The following is a 21,484-nucleotide window of genomic DNA, read 5'->3' on the forward strand; positions in this document are numbered from 1 at the left end:
TTTTATTGGGACTGCACTGAATCTATAGTTCATGTTGGGAAGAACTGACATCTTGACAATACTGAGTCTTCTTATCTATTAACATACAATATCTCTTCATTGATTTAGTTCTTTAATCTCATTCATTAGACTTTCGTATTTTACTCATATAAATTTGGTACAAATTTTGTTAGATTTACATCTAAGTATTTCATTTTTGAGGGCTGCTAACATAAATCATACCGTGCTTTTTAAAATTTCGAATCCTATTTGTTCACTGCTAATATGCAGAAAAGAGATGAACTTTTATATATTAGCCTCATACCTGGAAAACTTGCTATACTCACTTATTAGTTCCAGGACTTCTTTTATTGAATGTTTTGGATTTTCTACATAGATGATTGTGTTATCTATAAACAGAAATAGTTCTATTTCTTCCTTCCCAATATGTATACCTTTTATTTCATTTCTTTGTCTATTTGCATTAGCTAGGACTTCCACCATGATATTGAAAAACAATAGTGAGAAGAGATATCCTTGTCTCATATCTGATCTAAATTAGAAAGTTTCAAGTTTCTTACCATCAAGTATAGTGTTAGCTATAATTTTCTTTTGTAGATATTTTGATCAAACTGAGTAAATTCTCCTCTATTCCTAGATAACTGAGAGCATTTATCTTGAATTTGTGTTTAATTTGGGTGAAACCTTTTTCTGCATCTACTGATATGGTCATAAGTTGTTGTTGTTTACTCTGTTGATGTAATGGATTACATTAATTGATTTTTGAATACCCACAATAAATCCCATTTGGTCATGGTATATAAATCTTTTTACAGATTGTGGGATTCAATTTGCTAATATTTTGTTGAGGAACTTTGCATCTATGTTCATAAAAAATATTGATCTGTAGTCTTCTTTTCTTGTGATGTCTTTAGCTTTGGTGCTATGGCAATGCTGACCACATAAAATGAGTTAGGAAATATTCCCCCTGCTTCTAATTTCTAAAAGAAAATGTAGAGAATTGGTATAATTTCTTTCTTAAAGGTAGAATTCACCAGTGTACCCATCTGGACATGTTGCTTTTTATTTTAGAAAGTTATGAATTGATTCAATTTCTTTAATAGACAATTTATTTAGGTGGTCTATTTTTTTGCATAAGTTTTGGCAAATTGTGTCTTTCATGAAATTGGTCCATTTCATCTTGATCTGTCATTGGTTTTATTTTATTTTTGTACCTCCAGAGGAAAAGATGAAAACACCATATATTCATATAATATCCCTTTTCTTAAATAAATGGTAGCATACTTGTTTTTCTCTACTTTTTTCCACTATATTACATCTCCTGGAAATCACTTCATAATAGTATATGGGAATAAAACCTCATTCCTTTGCATAATAAATATTTTTTTAAGAAAATTATTCAATGACTGACTTTTCTGAACAGGATTTGGGGGCAGTAATACTGTGTAATTTCATTATTAGTTATACATTTTTATAACCATTAGTTTTCTTAGATAAATCTTTATGTTACATCAAATCCATTAACTGTTAGAGTCCAGATCATTCTCATGGTCCTTAAGAGGTCCCTCATGACCATTGGTGTTACAGGGTAGTATTCACTATCATATTTTTCTATTTTTACCTATGATATCTAATTGTCTTATCAATTGTCCAAAATTCTGCCCATGTGTTTCCCTCCAATCATCTCCATGAGACAATAAGGAACATATTTATATAGAGTCCCAGTGCATGTATCATATTGATTCCCAAAGTAGCTATGAAAACTAATTTGAAAGCTGAATTCTGATTAGACTGAAGAATAAGCCAAAGTTTTCAGTGAGATTTTTTAAAAATAATACTTTGAAGTTTTAGTTGCCTAGTAAGTTTAAGAAAATGCAGAGAATATTCAGCAAAAGATAATTGCTGCTGAGTTTAGGGTTGGTCATGTTGGTCATTTGAGAAGCACAAAGAAGCACAGAAAAAAAAAATGAACTATGAATCCAATGAGAGGCAAATTTCTTGTCTCCCTTAAGCTTAGTAAGCTACCCTGTTTTTATAAAATGACATTTCCAGCACACTCTGATCCCAGTTGAAAGGTCCACTAGTCAACAGCTATAAAAGATTTTGCTTTAGCAAGTCCCGAGAGAGAACTGTAGATCCTTTCTCTGAGTGCCTAAAACATTTTTTATCTATACTGTTTAATGGGACACTAAGTCATAAAATTTCTGGCATCTTACCTGTTTCATGTGCACATGTCCCTTCTCTTCAATGTGATTGTTCCTTGTTTTATAGTTCTGTACCTATCAGAGGTCTTAGCACAGTGTTGAAAATATTGTGTGTACTCTATAAACACTTGCTGAACTACACTGAAATGAATAATATCCTTTGAAGACCCTATCTTCTGAGGAAGAAATAATTTGGTCTTTCTGAAATGCTTTTTGAGAAACTGGATGAAACATTTTGTTTAGATCCTTCTTTTTTTTTAATTTATTTTTTTATTTTCAGCGTAACAGTATTCTATTCTTATACCACACCCAGTGCTCCATGCAATCCGTGCCCTCTATAATACCCACCACCTGGTACCCCAACCTCCCACCCCCCACCCCTTCAAAACCCTCAGATTGTTTTCCAGAGTCCATAGTCTCTCATGGTTCACCTCCCCTTCCAATTTCCCCCAACAACCTTCTCCTCTCTATTTCCCCTGGTCCTCCATGATATTTGTTCTGTTCCACAAATAAGTGAAGCCATATGATAATTGACTCTCTCTGCTTGACTTATTTCACTCAGCATAATCTCTTCCAGTCCCATCCATGTTGCTACAAAAGTTGGGTATTCGTCCTTTCTGATGGAGGCATAATACTCCATAGTGTATATGGACCACATCTTCCTTATCCATTCGTCTATTGAAGGGCATCTTGGTTCTTTCCACAGTTTAGATCCTTCTTAAGAACTTTCTAGTCTCCTGACTACAAATGGATATTTGAAAATATTTCTCATTTTTTCCTTATTAAACAGTTTATATTTTTAGTATCTAATACTGTCTATTGAATATCACAATTAAGCAGTCTATTTATAATTCAAAAATGAAATTCTCCTACTGATAGGTTGGTTTCTTCTAAATCAGGGCATAGTAAGAAGCACCTGAGTGGCTCATGTAGTCAGGTATCTGACTCTTGATTTTGGGTAAGGTCATGATCTTAAGGTCATGAGATTGAGCCCCACATCTGGCTCTATGCCCAGAACAGAGTCTGCTTGTCCCTCTCCCTCTGTTCCTCCACCAGCTCATATGTGCACTCTCTCTTTACCTCAAATAAATAAATAAAATGCTAAAAATGCTCCAGCTGTTGTTATATATTGTCATAGAAGAAAAATATTTAATAAATATTATTCCTAGGCTATTCTACCTTTATTATTTACAAGTTCTTTCTTGAATATTACTTTAATTTTGCTGCTACAGTCTAAGACTTTTATTCCATTCTTGGAGAAGTTAGAGCATATAGACTTATGTCCCTGAGTAATATTTTATTTGCCCAACTGGTTATTGAGCCTTTATACATATTAAGTTTTTATATAGAATTTTAAGCTCTTTATTTAGGACAATTCCAGAAACAATCTCACAAAAGGAAATAAATCTATCTGCCTACACACACACACACTTCTAGTTTGAGCTTAGAGATGTAGAGAGTTGGAAAGGATGGCATCACTCTCACCTTCACAACAAGAAAAAGCTCCAGAATAAACTGTAAATTAATTACTTTTCTTGAAAACTAGGTTCCAAGGTAAGAAACTAACCCCAAAACAAGAGAAAGACAGGCTTTTGCAGGTAGACATAGGACTTAAATATTTGCTTATCTGGGGCAGATGCCAGCAGATCTCCTATAAGTCAGTACAGTAATTCACCTAGAAATTCTCAACAAATTGCCAAAGGCTAGTGTGAACTATCACAAAAGTTTGCCCCTACTTACAGACTATTCCTCTAAAAACCCCACTAGGCATTTGCAGGGAAGATTAGGGAGAACATTAAGAAAGATTTCCTCCTAGTCTGGCTGGGAGGAGAAATAGCAGTCAATTCTTCCCAGACCTATTTCTGAAATTCTTCCCAGACCTATTTCTCCTCTATCTCCCCTTTGGAACAGAGAATTTAATCTGCAGAAGGAAGAGCAACAGAAACAGTCATCTGAGGACAATGGTGGAAACCCACTGCAGCCTGGGCAGAGAAACAGGAAGAAAACATATCTCTGGCCCTGGAGGAGGAGGAGAAATCTGTGCTAGACCCACTATATCTGGAGAAGGGAAGGAACACTTGTGAAGGACATAACTCCAGAACCATGTTCATAATGCCCAACCAAGACTAAGGCTTAATCAGAATATCAGAAAAGATACATACCTCTTTCCTACCCTCTCGTCACCACATTAACAACTTTTCAGTAAAAATAACAATGGTGTGTAAACCCGGTGATTCACAGACCTGTACCCTTGGGGATAAAAATATATGTTTATAAAAAATAAAAAATTAAAAAAATTAAAATAACAATGGAATACAGCTGGGAGAGCAGCAACAGCAGCAACACCCCACATCCAAGTAGGGGTGCTCAAGTCAGTTGGGAAACAAACACAGAGAAAACCTCTCTGACCAATTAGAGTATGTCCTAAACACAGGTGTTCTTAAAGGAATCTGAAGACTGTGATACACTAAGTATAACCACAGCAACAGCAGTCTTTAATCTCAGCCCAACTACTGATGACATCAGCATGAATTCTTAAACCAAGTGCTGAGCACAGGGAGGTGTGCTTATCTGCACACAGGAACAATACTGACCCTAGGGTCTTCTATTCTATACAACATATGTAGTTTCCAAGAAAACAAAAGATCATGGAAAAAGAGAGGAAAACCATAGTCTGAAAAGACCAAGCAATAATCAAAACCACACTCAGATATGACACAGATGTTGAAACTACCAGACAAGCAATCTGATCTAATTATGATAAATATGTTATGTCTCTAATGGAAGATGCAGACAACATACAAGATTACACAGAACAATTAGGAACTATAAAAAAGAGCTAGAGCAAATTCTAGAAATCAAAAACCTAGTAACAGATGTGAAAAAAATTTGTGACCGGTTCATCAGTAATTTCAACATGGCTTAGAAAAGAGTCAATGAATTTTTAGGCAGGTTAATATAGACACAAAGAGGGGGAAAAAACAAAACAAAATAAAATAAAACAAAACAAAGAAATAAAACAGAGTACCCAACAGCTGTAGGACAATATCAAACAAATAGTCTTATAGATACACAAATGGAATCCCAGAAAGAGAAGAAAAAGAACAGGGCCCGAGAAACATTTGAAAAAGATAATAGTCAATTTTTTTCAAAATTAGATGCAGCAAACAAACCACAGTTCCAAAAATCTCATCAAGCAGGATAAACACTAATACACACACACACACACACACACACACACATACCCCACTACTTATACCGCCACCACGCCTAGGCACATCATATTTGAAATGCTGTAAAGAAAACCAAAGACAGACAAAATCTTGAAGGCAGTCAGAGGAAAAAGACACATGAACAATAGAAAGGATAAAAATCATAGCAGACTTCTTGTCATAATATATGCAAGCAAGAAAACAGTGAGTAACATCTTATGGTACTAAAAGAAAAAATCCTGGTAATGAAGAATCCTATACCCAGTGAAAATACTATTTTAAAATGAAGAAGAAAAAAAGACTATCTCAGAGGAGCAAAAACTGAGGGAATTCATTGCTAACAGACTACTCAGCAGGCAGAATTGAAGGGAGCTGTTCAGATTATGAATTGGAGCTTTGATCTACACAGAGAAATGAAGAATGTCAGAAAAAGAGTAAGTTGAAATAAAATGCTCTTTTTTTTAAATTCTCTAAAAAATAACTTACTACTTCTGTCTAAAACAAAGCAGTAATTATATGTTGTATATTTACACATATGTAAAAGTAAAATGTATGATAGCAATGATACAAAAAATGGGAGGTAGAAATTAGGACTATTCTGTTATAAGATCTTTATACGCCACATTAACTGGTATAATATTATTTGAAGGGAGGCTCAGATTATTTTAAAACAGGTATTTGTAAACCATGGGACAACCACTAAGTTGAAAAAAAAAGAAGTATAAATGATATCAATAGAGGAGTTAAAACTGATTAATTTTATTATTTTTCAGATCTCAAATTTCTTTTTTAATTTTTATTATGTTAGGTCACCATACAATCATTAGTTTTTGACGTAGTGTCCAAGATTCATTGTTTATGCACCACACCCAGTGCTCCATGCAATACGTGCCCTCCTTAATATCCACCACCTCCCACCAACCCCTCCCTTCTAAAACCCTCAGTTTGTTTCTTGGAGTCCACAGTCTCTCATGGTTCCTCTCCCCCTCCAATTAATTTTAAAAGTTTCATTAAATACAGAGATGGCAGAAAAAAGAAGGAAGGACAAAGGAAAGAAGGAAATAGAGAGAAAATGAGAAAGAAGAAGAAAGAAAGAAAGAAAGAAAGATAGATGGAGGAGAAAAGAAATGGAAGAAATAGAAAACAACCAGCTATATGATTTTATTCCAATCATAAATAATCACTTTAAATATGAATGGTCTAAACATAGTTAAATGACAGATTACCAGTGAAAGTAAAAGAGTGAGAATTGACTATATACACTCTTTATAAAAAACCCACTTTAATTATAAATATGTAGATATATTATAAATATCTATAAATTTTAAAGAGAAAGGAAACATTTTGGAATTTCAGCATTTTGCACAGAATGTCTTAATAAATGTTTTTGAATAAATATGTTTGCATAATTGGGATTTATTTCTTTTTAAATTAAGATTAAAAGTTATACTATTTTTTTTTAAGATTTTATTTATTTATTTGAGAGAGAGTTAGTGAGAGAGAGCATGAGCGAGGAGAAGGTCAGAGGGAGAAGCAGATTCCCCATAGAGCTGGACTCCGGGATCGTGACCTGAGCAGAAGGCAGTCGTCCAACCGAGCCACCCAGGCGTCCCAAAAATTATACCAAATTTATATGACATTAAAACCAATCATTTCATAGTTTTCTATCATTTCATTTTTATATAACAATAGCAAATAATATCACCAAGGTCTTGTTGAATCCCATCATAAAAAAACTTTTCTCATCAATTAACATAATCTCAAAATGAGCAGGTTTTTATTTTCATGACCTGATTACTTATAGATTTTGCTAATGTAAGGAAAATCAAGCCCAAAAATGTTGAATAATATAACATATAGAAGACATTAATAACTTTTGCTACCATAAGTCTGTAGAAAAAAAAGAGAGACACAAAATACTATATAAGATAAGACTGTATATTTTAAAAGAACATGAAGATAAAAATAGAAACCAAATTAGATATCCAAGTATATGTGATAATGTGAAACCAGGATAAGAACAACTTTATAATTTACTTTTACTCCCTGAAGTGAAAACCAAAAAGATGAAGAATGTTTTCTATATTATTTTTGATGATTAAAATATTCTAAAAACAAGGGTGCTTTGGTGGCTCAGTTGTTAAGCATCTGTCTTCAGCTCAGGTCATGATCCTGGGATCCTGGGACCGAACACTGCATCAGGCTCCCTGATCAGCGGGAAGCCTGCTTCTCCCTCTCCCCCTCCCCCTGCTTGTATTCCCTCTCTTGCTGTGTCTCTCTCTTTCAAATAAATAAATAAACTCTAAACAAATAAATAAATAGAATATTCTGAACATAAATCACTTCAAATTCATGCAACTCAATATGCAGTAAGAATTCTAATGCCCCCAAAATAAAGCATGTGAGCATGATGATCTTCCTCCTCTATTGTCTTTATGCCCAAAATCACTTGAGCTATAAACTTAATTTACTAACTGGCCTAATTTGCATGATATAATTTGTGACTCTTTCAATAATAAAATTCCAGGGAACAAAACAATGGAATATTATTGAACCACAAAAAAAAGAATGACATCTTGTCATTCATTATATTGTGCACTTTAAACTAATATAACATTATATATTAATTATACTAGTATTTTAAAAAATTATACTAGTATTTAAAAAAATTAAAAATTGGAGCTAACAAATGGATAATAGCCCTAATAATATTTTTAAAAATGCAAAATGCAATTTCAGTTTCTTTTTTTAAAAAATCCCCATAACACAAAATTGTGTAATAAAAACCACAAGATTTGTAGGAAAGAGGGAGGTTGGGAAACAACAATCAAAAGCTTTATCAGTGGTGTAAAAAAAAGATAGAAACCTAACAAAAATGGTAGCAAATTTTACACATGCTGATGGTTAAGAAATTCATAAATACCACAATAAATGTAGCACTGAATATCAAGTTTACTTGTGGAAGAGATGTGGAAAGAATTGCAGCTTATGAGTTTTTGCCAAGTAGTAGAAGGGTTATTGGAAATTGGAAGGCAATTTTTAACACCAGATGTGGACAGATGTGACTTACTTATAACACACACACACACACACACACACACACACACACATTGAACCGAGATAGCTGGTATGTTTCAAGTGTGTAGGTGTGGTTTTTATAGTCCTATGTGACCTGGTTGGGCTGGGTAGAATTTACTGCATTGCATTCACCTGCTATTTCTTGTGGATGAAATGCACATAGTAAGCAAATATGAAATTCTGATCATACTCAAAATTTTCCTTAATATATCAATCATGTTGGAACAAATTCACATTTGCAAAACAAGTGTTGGAGCTAAACTGGTTATACTTTATTTCTATCTTAATATTCCTTATTATATTTATTTCTTATCCTAGTGTCTAGTCTCAAAGACTAGTGGTGTCCTCCCTCTTTATAAAAGCTATTCTTCCAACAATGTTCTTGCTAGTAGATAAATTATAGATTCCCTTATCTTTTTAGGGATCTGACTATAAAGCTTACACCCATTTTCTTCAGCTATCTTACGTACAAAAAGGGCTCTCTATTGTCTTCTCCTTCCCACTCAAAATGGACAGTTCTGTTTTTGAAGAGTCCTATTCTTTATCCTGTGCCATCCTCTATTAAAACACCTATTTCTCTCTTCACCTAATAAACTTACGGGGAAAGTGGCTCTGTATCTAGAGCCCCCATTTCTCTACACACCATGATAGACTCCTTTACTTCCCCGTAATCTTTCTCAGTGAGATCACTGAAACAGCTCTCTTAAAAGACACTCACATCTTCCTTGTTGGTGAATTCATCATCTTCTTTCCATTTCACCCACCACCCTTGTGAAGCGTCTGACTGCTCTTCACTGTTTTAGCTTTCTAGGGCTTCTGTAGCAAAGTACCACAATCTGGGTGGCTAAGAACAACAGAAATGTATTATTTCACCATTATGGAAGCTAGAGTCTGAAATCGAGGTGTTAGCAAGCCCACGCTCCCTCTGAGACTCTAAATAGAATATTTCTTGGTCACTGACCAGGAGATCTGATCCCAGCACCCACAGCTATCATGACATTACCTACCCACCTACCCAATATTTGCTTGACCAGAAACCCAGAATAATAACTGGGGGGATAATTAGGACTTTGCTGCTAATCCTAGAAAACATGGCCTATAAAGAGTGGTGGGTGAAAATTCCAAACTATAAGAGACTGGAAAGAATGGGAAGAAAAAGAGGAGAAGCAATAAGGATAAATCAGCATTTTTCTTAAAATCTGCAAAGAAGAGAAAGAGTAAGGTCAGTAATTTAAGAGCAGATTATTTTTTAGAATAAGAAGGACATAAGCATATTTGATAGACTGAAGGCAGGGATTAACTAGAGTCATCTGGAGATGCAAGGAAGACTAAAGATAGCTGATGGAACACAATCTTGGAAAATGGAAGAGGTTGTGATCAAAACTACAGAAGTGTTGATCTTTGCAAAAAAGAATTTCACCCAGTCAAGAGAGAGGGATAAGAGAAAGGGATCTTTCTCTCTTGTTTCAGCTAACTATCTAACATCTAACTCAGAGTAGACATTAGCAAACACCCTTTTACTTTTCTGCCCACAAATGTTTTTGGCTTCTAAGGAGTGGGCTATGCCTGGTAATCCTCCAATAAATAAGTAATGATTGCTATCTGAAACCAACTATCATTTTGTTTTAATACTTAGCCTTTCTAAGAAAATTTGCTCCTTCTGAAAAGTTATCTGCTTTCTGTAGTTTATTCTGTATTGAGGTTTTGGTTTCTGTAGTTTATCCTATATTTAAGCAACTCTACTGGCTCTTTTGGATAAGAATTCACATGTGAAAATTGGGTGTTCCAAATGTAGATGTCATTATAAAATACTTCAACTATTTGAGGAAAAAGATCAAGTTAAAATTGTTTTAGGACCTGTCACCTATAGGAAAGTCAATTATGTCATCAGGGCACTGCATAAGGTGGCAATTCCTAAACTGCCAAACGGAGTCAATATGAAATATTACCAAACTCCAAATTTCAAGTCCACCTAAAGAAACAAAGAAACAGGGAGAGAGAGAATGAGAGAGCAAGGGAGGGGGGGTGGCGGGGAGGATGGAGAGGAAGAGGAGAGAAAGGTATAGAAAAATACAAAGAAGAAAGAAATCCAAAGCTGTGCCAAAATCAAAATGACATGTTGGCATCCACTTAGCTAATGGCTAATAATTTGTAGCTCCACATGAACATCTAACCTTTCAACACTGAAAAGGCCCAAGATAAACGTTCCTGTTATTCCTTATAGACTCACTGCCTTACTCTAGCCTAGCCAACCTAGTGTTGGCTCCCTCTCCTTCTTCCTCCTACTCCAGCCTCCAGACATGTTTCTACGCACACCCTCCCATGCCAGCAATAGCCACCCACCCACCATCTGCCATCTTGCCCTCATTCATCTGAAAAATTTTCTTAAATCCTACCCCATCAGGAAAACAACCTCAATTTGTGGGCAGGAACACAAGAGTCTGCCTCTGGAGTATAAAGACAAGTGTTTCTATTAAGCCTTTTAATTTTTTAACTCTTTCAATCTATTCAATAACATTATAAGGTATTATTGTACCCATTTTACAAAGGAGGAAATTCAAGCTTATAAATATCAAGTGAATTATCCATATTTCCTTAGACAGTAAAGGTCAGAATTGGAGCTCAAATATAGGTCTTCTGATTCCTGCTGATATAAATTGTTCTAAAAAAGCAAAAATGTATTATACTTTCTATTCTAGGAACATAAAGGATTTTCAAATGGTTGTGCAAGTGCCCTATGAGTTCATAATAAATATTAAACTTATTCATCTACAAAATGAATTGACTTCATGCAATAGTAAACTAGAAGCAGGAAACTACTTTCTAAGAGTGAAGGCCTTAGCTACCAACATTCCCAAGCAACAGAGAGTACTATTTAGTGTTTCAATTTGCAAAAATGCAATATAAAGCTCAGCTAAGTCTCCAGGCAGGTTTACAAGTGAATAATAACCGTATAAGATACATAGGATACCTTTATGATGCCTCCAAGGTATAAATGATCACAAGGGAAAATCAACAATGAACGCCCCAAGAGAAAGAAGCAAATATTAAACAAATGTCACCAGAATCATTTTTATTAAATTCTCATACTTTCAACAGATACCCATGAGTGTCTCATCTATATCAGTCAAGATTCAAGAATTAGCAACTAAACAAGGTCCAGCCCCTGTGGTCTAGGAATTCTTCTCTGCCTGTATTCTTCAAACTTCCTGCTATAACAGACGCTGCTCTGATTTTTGTTTTGGTCATTTGGGGGGATGAATCATTTCCTTCAGCCTGGTTACCCATGACATTCCAGTTGCTCCTACAAGGCTGACTCCATAGTCTCTAGAGTCTTTTACTGGAGTTTCTGGAGTTTTTACTATAAAGCCTGACATCACTTTGCAAGCCCTTTTTTTTTTTAAATTTTATTTATTTATTTGACAGAGTGAGAAAGAGATCACAAGTATGCAGAAAGGCAGGCAGAGAGGAGGGGGAAGCAGGCTCCCCGCTGAGCAGAGAGCCCAATGCAGGGCTCGATCCCAGGACCCTGGGATCATGACCTGAGCCGAAGGCAGAGGCTTAACCCACTGAGCCACCCACGTGCCCCTGCAAGCCCTTTTTTGATGCTGGAATCCTCTACTCTCTGTACACCTATCATCAAGTTCTCCTTCAAGACCTATGATTGCATCAAGAAAACATTACAGCTGTCCCACATCGCCACATACAACATGAACCTGTTATACAAATGAAAGGTTTTTACTGTCTTGACAATAATGAGATACCCAATGTCATAACACTACTTGGCTGGTGGCTCTTAAGTTTCATGGATTTAATCACATGACATATTATAGGCTCAAGGTCACATTTACATTGGGCTAGATCCTACTTCTCTATAGCTGATAATAAAAATCACATCCACAAATAGAAGATGTCATAGAGGAATAGAAATTTCAATAAAATAGAACAAAATATGATAAAGAAAAAAAGGGATATCACAGAACTTCTGGAATGATTCATTAGGTTCTCCATAAAATTTGATTGTTAAAATCAAATTTTCAAGAACTCTGGAAATTAATTGAAGATCTTCAACAATCTGAAAAGCATTCATTCAAATGAAAATTATGAGCCTTGGTAAGAACAGAAGGGTTTATGTATTGTATTTTGATCTACTTCCATTTTTTCTCTCCCCAGTTCTACAACATCCTTAAAAACCGGCACACTTACAACCATGGTAGCTGTAAAAACCAACAGGAAAGTAGTTTACATCCTGATACAACATAGTCAAACTACTGAAAGCCAAAACAAGGAGAAAATCTTGAAAAGAGCAAAAGAAAACAACTCATCATATACAATAAAATTAACAGCTGACTTCTCATCAGAAATCATGAAGGTCAGAAAGCAGTAAGATGACATTTTCAAAGAGCTGAAAGAAAAAATTGTCAACAAGGAATTGGATTTGCAAATTAAGACACTCCCAGGAAAAGAAAAATTGAGAGAATGCATCATTAGCAGAACTACCTTACAGGAAATACTAAAAGGAATCCTTCAGGCTGAATTAAAAGGACACCGGAAGTAATTTAAATCCATACCACCAAGAAAGTTAAAAGAGAGCTCACAAAATGAGAGAATATATTTACAAGTCATATATGTAATATGAGCATCACATCCAGAATATATAAAGAACTCTTAAACTAATTAGAAAGGGATAAATAATCCAAATAAAATGAGCAAAGGATTTGAATGGACATTTCTCCACAGAAGACACAGAAATGTCTAACAAGCACATGAAAAGATACTCAACATAATTAGTCATTAGGGAGATATATATCAAAACTACAATGAGACATCATATCCACTAGGATAGCTAGAATCAAAAGATAGACAAAAGGGGCACCTGGGTGGTTCATGGGGTTAAAGCCTCTGTCTTCGGCTCAGGTCACAGTCCCAGGGTCCTGGGATTGAGCCCCACATCAGGCTCTCTGCTTGGCAGACAGCCTGCTTCCCCCTCTCTTTCTGCCTGCCTCTCTGCCTACTTGTGATCTTTGTCTGTCAAATAAATAAATAAAATCTTTAAAAAAAAAAAGATAGACAACAAATTTCTGTTGGTAGAAAAACAGAAACCCTCATATATTGCTGGTGAGAATATAAAAGTGGTCAGCCACTCTGAAAAACTTTGTCACTTTCTTAAAATGTTAAACATTGAGTTACTACCACATGATACAGTAATTCTATTCCTAAAGTACCTATCTTAAAGAAATTACAGTTGACCCTTGAACAATGCCGGGGTTATGGATGCCAACCTCCCACACAGTGGAATATCTGCATGTAACAGATTGACTCCCTCAAACACTTAACTATTAATAACTTACCATTGACCAGAAGCCTTAAATGATAACATAAACAGTTAATAACACATATTTTGTATATGTATTATATACTATATTCTTATAATAAATAGAGAAAATGTTATTAAGAATATCACAAGGGGGGCACCTGGGTGGCTCAGTGGGTTAAGCCACTGCCTTCGGCTTGGGTCATAATCTCAGGGTCCTGGGATCAAGTCCCACATCGGGCTCTCTGCTCGGTGAGGAGCCTGCTTCCTCCTCTCTCTCTCTGCCTGCCTCTCTGCCTACTTGTGATCTCTGTATGTCAAATAAATAAAATCTTAAAAAAAAAAAAGAATATCACAAGGAAGAGAAAACACATTTATAGTACTGTACTGAAAAAAATCCACATATAGGTGGATCTGCACAGTTCAAACCAGTGTTGTTCAATAGTGAATTGTATAAAATATATCCACAGAAAAACTTTTACATGGATGTTCATAGCAGCATTATTCATAATAATTATCCACATTAATAACTAAAAGTAGAAATAATCCAAGTGTCCATCAACTGATGAATGGATAAATAAAATGTGATATATTCATACAATGGAATTTGGATAGATAGTGATAATAATACTGGATAATAATGGATAGGTAACTGGTTTCCTAAGGTTAGAGAATATGAGGTTGGAGAGTTGCTGCTAGTGGGTCTAGGCTTTCTTTTTGGGGTGATGAAATATTCTAAAATTTGAGTGTGGTGATAGTTGCACAACTCTATGAATATACTAAAAATGAATTCTACACATTAGATTGATGGATGTTATGGTATATTAATCATATCTCAATAAAACTCTCTTAACAAAAAGGGGAAAAGTGAAGATAACCTCCTTAGATCCACAGTCACATACTGTAAGTTGCAAAGATGTCCAAGAAATCTTAATTAAAAGAACTAAACAGGGGCACCTGGGTGGCTCAGTGTGTTGGGACCTCTGCCTTCGGCTCGGGTTCTGATCCCAGAATCCTGGGATTGAGCCCCACATACAGCTCTCTGCCCAGCAGGGAGCCTGCTTCCTTTCCTCTCTCTGTCTGCCTCTTTGTCTACTTGTGATCTCTGTCAAATAAATGAATAAAATCTTAAAAAAAAAAATAAAGAAAGAACTAAACACTATGTATGGCATAAATATATACCATGATTTGGGATGTGTAGTAATGATTTAATAACAACTAAAATTTACCAGTTGCTTACTATGTCCTGCTAGGCACTGTGCTATAAACTAGACATTTTTACAAAGCGCTTTGTCAGAATGCATCAAGAGTAATCCTATCACTCAGAATTCATCATAAGGAATTAGATAGCATTGTTTAGGAAAAAAAAAAAAGAAGAAACTGAATCAAAAACACATTCATTATGCCATTATTTACAAGTGAAAACCTAGAAGTCATTTAAATGTCCAATAGTAACAACAACTGTAGCATATGGTTAATTTCATATATTCAATATTTAATCAATAAAGATTATAGTTTGGGCTGTGTAGCTCCTTGCATAAATAAGGGGTTGCAGAATTCCTTATGTACTACAGTCGTAACAGCAAACATTTATTGAGTTTTTCAGGCATTCCAATAAATACTTTATAAACATTAATTCATTTAAGCTTCATGTTAACCCCTTGAGGTAAGCATTGTAGAGTGGTTGTCAAGGTCACCATGCTAGTAAGCGGTTTGAATCTTGGCCATCTGCCTCCTCAGACCATGTCTTAGCCATTAGGCTGCCCCACCTTTCTATCATAGCATCATACTCCATGGATATGGATAAGAACTAAAAAAGATATTCAACAGTGGAAATATTTGGTTTGATGGCAGGATTAGGAGTAAAGTTTTCCACTCTTATTTTTTTAATTTTCTAAAGTTTGTATACTTTATGACATTTATGTTTTAAAAAATGTGGCAAAAATTTAAAATCTTTTATTCCTGTTATTACTCCTGTTTACCTCTTTACTCCTATTACCCCTTAGGATAAAAGATTTCATGTCTACCAAGAGAATGTAATGCAAATACAACATCAAAACAAAGATTTTCTATTTCATCTTAGGGAATGTAAATCAAAATATATCTTAACAAGCAAGTTATAGCATATCAATTTTACCTTGAATATATCTGCACTGTTAGGGCTAAACAGCTGGTATTTTCCAGATCCCAAAATAATAGGACCTGAACATGTTGCTTCTCCATAGACATAAAGAGATACTGTTGCTGTAGTGCCAGCATTTTCAAGATCCCCAGTGACTATGGTCACCTTCCAATCTCCTTCTGCAAAGGAAAAAGGAAATTAATACAAAAATGTGGAAGAAAACCATATTAATATTAGGAAATGAGGGATTCTACCTAATCCACTTAGTTATGAAATGAATAATTAGTGAAATCAAGAAGTATTAAAATAACTGCTAATCATGGACTCCCTTTTGGAAGCCAGCATGTGGAAAAGTCTTGGAAATAATAGTTTATTTTAATTACAAGGAAATAACCAGTAAGCTTTTTAAGATTGCAGATATTTTGGGGAGAAACACTGAAAGGGAAGCATTTAGCATTGGTAATTGGGTGGAAGATTTAGTAGTTTATTCAGCATCACTGTCAAATCTTTAGGTGGGAACTAATGACAGGCATATTGATAAGCTGACATTAAGACATTATCTGTACTAGGGAAGAGCCTTGCAAAGCTGGGGCTGATAAAGTTTGGTGATCCCAGCAAAATCATGGCAAGGATGTGGAAAACCTAAAGACAAAGCAAAAAGAGCTAAAAATTTATTTAAAAAAAAAAATTTCGGGACGCCTGGGTGGCTCAGTTGGTTGGACGACTGCCTTAGGCTCAGGTCATGATCCCGGAGTCCTGGGATCGAGTCCCGCATCGGGCTCCCAGCTCCATGGGGAGTCTGCTTCTCCCTCTGACCTCCTCGCTCATGCTCTCTCTCACTGTCTCTCTCTCTCTCAAATAAATAAATAAATAAAATCTTTAAAAAAAAAAAAAAAAATTTCTAGTGTCCCCTAAATGTTGGAACGAACCAACAAGTAAGGAGTAAAATATTGCATGAAGGGCCTAGCAGAACTGAGAGGGTTTGGGATGGGGGAGATGAAGAAAATTGGTGTTTGAAACAGAGGAAGACCATGTGTCGTGTAAGCAGATTGGATCATTGAACTTCCTGCCATGGCAACGTTAAAACCACAGAAAGGCTGAGACAGAGCATGACAGAAAATATTTTTTAAGAAGACCTACAACTTGTTCCTGATTAGTTTAGTTGGAAAAACAAATAGAGATAGCATTTATTTAATCATTTGGTGCACTTTGGAAAATGGCACCATCAACTCCAAAGCAGTGAAACCCTCTCAGTGTGACCCGACACCACACAGTCTAGAGTAACAAAGGATAGAGTCCTGTCTGCTAGAACTCTCTACTCATTATAACTGATCCTTGGATTGCAAGGGCAATTTAAAGATGTCTATTATTATTGTCAAAGCCACCGCAGTATGTGTATACTTTTGAGTATTCATTACATTTTCAAAAGGGGATGAAGTCCTACCACCATTTTAGATCTCTGAGTTCTCAGTAAGTCCTCCACTCAGAGGTTGTCTTTGTTTTTAGTACATTACACCACTCTCCCTGGTCCCCAGTCCATCCACAAAGATCATAGGAACTTCTCTAATCAGTTTGATAAAACTTGCATCAGGTAGATTTTGCATAATGCTACATTTGTTACTAAAGATGGAACTTAAGCCCCAGTACCAAAATATCAAGGGAGGGATATAACTCACAGGGGTGCACTCTGCGATTTCCACCTTGTAGCAAGTTTACTTTGAGGAATTTCAGTTCATTTTCAGTGAGAAAATTAGAAAATAAAAAAATTTCAAACTATAATCCCATGAGAATCCTACCATGGTATCAATTCTTATAGAAAGCCTTCCACCTGTGCCTTGATGCATAATTCAACAAGTTGAAGTATCTCATTTCCTGTTTTTAGGTCTTCTCTCCTATCTCCTCTTTATCTCCTTCCCCTGCCATCTGGGGTTTTGTACCATGATAGCATGGGAAGAGGGACACAAATGAGTTTGCATGTTGCCTTGCATATCTTGTTTACTACAACATCAACAAATAGCAATGAGACATTGATTTATATAATATTCTTATGTTCTCACCTTTTGAAATTGCCATGTCACCACAACATGAAATTTAAAGATGGAATAACCAATGAAATGTCTTTTGTGGTGATTTTTTAAATTGTTGTTATTCTCAGCATGATTTTCTTTACTAGCACTGGGGAAAAAATTAACTATTTCAGTATTCCCTATAATATACTTTTAAAATGTGATCATTTAACTTCTCTAAGAATATCTCCCTATCTAAAATATGAAATAGTTAAAACATTTGTAGAAAATATCATAGAGGTACAATCTGAGTCTATATTTATTTATTTATTTTAAGATTTTATGTATTTATTTGATAGAGAGCACAAGTAGACAGAGCAGCAGAGGGTCAGGCAGAGGAAGAGGGGAAGAAGGCTCCCGCCAAGCAGAGAGCCCGATGCAGGGCTTGATCCCACGACCCTGGGATTGTGATCTGAGCCGAAGGCAGATGCTTAACTGACTGAGCTACCCAGGTGCCCTGAGTCTATATTTAAATGAAAAGTTCCCTGAGTCTATATTTATATGAATAGTTCCATTAGGCTGCAAAATAGTTCACTTTTATCAGAGCTAAAAATATGCTTACAATTTTTATATCTCTTATTATGTGTCACAATTCCAAGCTTTTGTTCTGTAATTTTCTATTGGGAAACTATCTTTACCAAAAGAATCAAAGAACATGAGTTCAGATATTCTAAGTGTCTCTTCTCTTTCCTTTCTTATAGCTGTTGTCTGTTCAACCCCAAGGAGTTTTATCTCAAAATACTGTAATCTGCTAACCCCTTTAGAAAAACCAATTCTATTAACTCAAGAGAATTCCATGTAATTGAAGTCTAAATATTTATCTCATATTTACCAGTGTTTTAAAGGTTTAAAAAAAAAAGTTTGTTGACTATGCAATAAGCCATTGCTGAGACTCTACCTCAGACTGTCCCATTTTATTCTTTTTTCATTGGCTCTCAAAGCTTAAATTTGGAAAGATACTATAATAGTTGCCTCCATTTGAAGAAATCCTGCTACAGAAAAAAGAAAACTTTTCTTGGAGACTACATCTATGGAGGTTTATTTTTCTTTTGTGTTAAAAATGTTTAAAAGTAGTCTAGATATACCCTATGATCTCCAAATAGCCCAACAATACATTTACTTTTTATTGTGTTATGTTAGTCACCATACAGTACATCATTAGTTTTTGATGTAGTGTTCCATGATTCATTGTTTGTGTAGAACACTCAGTAATAAATTTAAATTTCTCATCAATAATAAAGTAAATTTTAATAGCTTTCACTTTAACAATAGAAAGTATGTGTTCTGTATTTGCTATTCTCATACAGCTAAGTGCAATTAGTATAGATAAAAACTGAACGAGAAAATCCTGAACTTCAGGATATGAAGCCATGCCAACAACTGGAATTCAATTAATATTTGTTGACCAGCTGATTGGTTAGTATTAAGTGTCTATATTACGAACAAGCATTGTGATAGATATTCAAGAGGCTCTCTATGGGACTATGTGAGTCAAATTATGAAATCAGACTTGACAGTTTATAAAGCTCACCTAATACCAAATTCACTGATCATTCACTACTAAGTCAGAGGGTAAGCACCCTTCCTTTACAGAGATCACAGACCACGGGTTGGCAAATTATGGCCCAGTGGCCAAATCCAGCCTGCACCTGTTTTTGTAATTAGTTTCACTGGAACACAGACACAGTCATTTGTTGATGTATTTTCCATGGGTGCTCATGTGCTACAACAGCCAAGTTGGGTAGTTGCTACAGAGATCATATGGCCTGCAAAGCCCAAGATGCATATTATCTGGCCCTTCATCATAAAACTTTGCTGACTCCTGCTCTGTATGATCGATATAACTCAAAAATGTCCTCTCCAGCCTCCATTAGAACGTGTACTGTTTCAGTCTTAAACCATGCAAGACTTAAACAATGCAACCACAGCTAGCAACCCCCACTGATTTCCTAGTTTACATCTCTGCCTCCATGCATGCCTCCATCACTCCGTAAATACCAGGTTAATTTACAACAGGCACTCTAGACAGACAAGGCATATTCTGCTATGGCAGACTGTATTAGTTAAAGGCCTACTCATATCTCCCAACCTACCTGCTCTTTTGCAAAGCGACCATTTTATCTCTCTATTAAGAGGTAGAGTCTATTTTCTCTGATCGAACCTGGGCTGCCCTTGGCCAATATAATGCAGCAAAGTGACATTCCAGGGCTTCTGAATCTACATTGGTCTGGGTCTGTTAGAACACCCTCTCCAGATACTCCCTCTTGGACCTCAGGAGTTGTGCTATGGAAACCGAAGGCACATGGGAAAGCCTCATGTAGGAAAGTAACTCCAGCTGAGCTGCCTGTGTCATCAACCAACCAGTGGAGTGGGTGACCCATCTTGGATATCCAGCCAGCCGTAGCTTCAGATATCTGTGCAAATGAAGTACAATCAGACTAAAGTCACGGAAGTTTTCAAGCAAAACTTGAAAAGTTTTCAAGCAAAACCTGGCTGAGCCACATCGACCCACTGAAAGGTGAAAGATAGGAATCAATTACTGTTCTGAGCCACTAAGTTTTGGGGTGGTTTCTTATAAAGCAAAGGAAAACTGGAAGAGCTGCTGAAAGCATTTCACAGGTAAGAGGTTTCTGTTATCTTTCACTTATAAATACCATTAGTGTTTCTACCAGGAGGTTTTATTCTTAGCATGTAGGCAGGGGGATTTGACTGAGGCATCTCCTTCATTTCCTAGGAAAAGGGGAAAAAATAGATCACAGGTTTACTGTTAACTGTTTCCTTTGCAAGGTTTTCTTATTAGTTGGAGGTTTATTTTTAGGAAGGCATGAGTGAGTTATTTTGGTGAGCAAAATCCCTATAGCTATGAAGTTCAAGAACTCTTCCTTAGATCTTAACAATTTATCTTTACCCATTTTGTGTATTTTGTTACAGGGGTTATACACATTTGCCTTTATAGCTCAGAAAATTGACCCTTTGTAGAATAGAGAAACATCTGTATCTAGACATATTTTCAGTTACTTGGCAACTGCTCACTGAATACTCAAAGAAATGTTAAGGAGGATGCATGTAAATTAAGCTCTGACCAAGTAATTGTCAGTTCAACATACTGAGGGAAAAACTCCTCAAAGCACATTAAAAACTATGGAACAGGCATGTTTTCCCTGATCATGCACCAGATAGTAAACATATCCCCATGACACTTACCTTAACAGAGCAGGACACAATACGATGCAGTGAGAGTGACAAGACTTAATGCCCCTCTGCAGACTGCAAACTCGCACTGCTCCAATTACAATCACAGGTAGACTGAGACAGCCTAAGAAGAACGATACCACCATGCATCATGAAGCATGTGCTTGGCTCTAACTTGGTGGAGAGGTTGAGCAGGTGGCAAGGAAGGATAGAGGAGAGCTGCCTGCAACTCAGGGGAACAAAAGCCCTAAAGTTAACCAGATCCACCCTCTCACAAACCCCTGGGAGTCTCCCCC

At 35.8% G+C, this 21,484-nt stretch overlaps 1 protein-coding gene across 1 annotated transcript in view; it reads right to left on the reverse strand.

Annotated features, from left to right (window-relative positions):
* The window catches only part of RP1 (RP1 axonemal microtubule associated), a 363,653-nt gene that overhangs the window by 62,266 nt on the left and 279,903 nt on the right, over window positions 1-21,484 (reverse strand). Inside the window, exon 22 of the mRNA XM_059166436.1 lies at window positions 15,946-16,109. Within this exon, the coding sequence (XP_059022419.1) occupies window positions 15,946-16,109 (164 nt within the window). The remainder of the gene's footprint in view (window positions 1-15,945; window positions 16,110-21,484) is intronic.

Source organism: Mustela lutreola, chromosome 3 (assembly GCF_030435805.1).
Source record: "Mustela lutreola isolate mMusLut2 chromosome 3, mMusLut2.pri, whole genome shotgun sequence".
NCBI lineage: Eukaryota > Metazoa > Chordata > Mammalia > Carnivora > Mustelidae > Mustela > Mustela lutreola.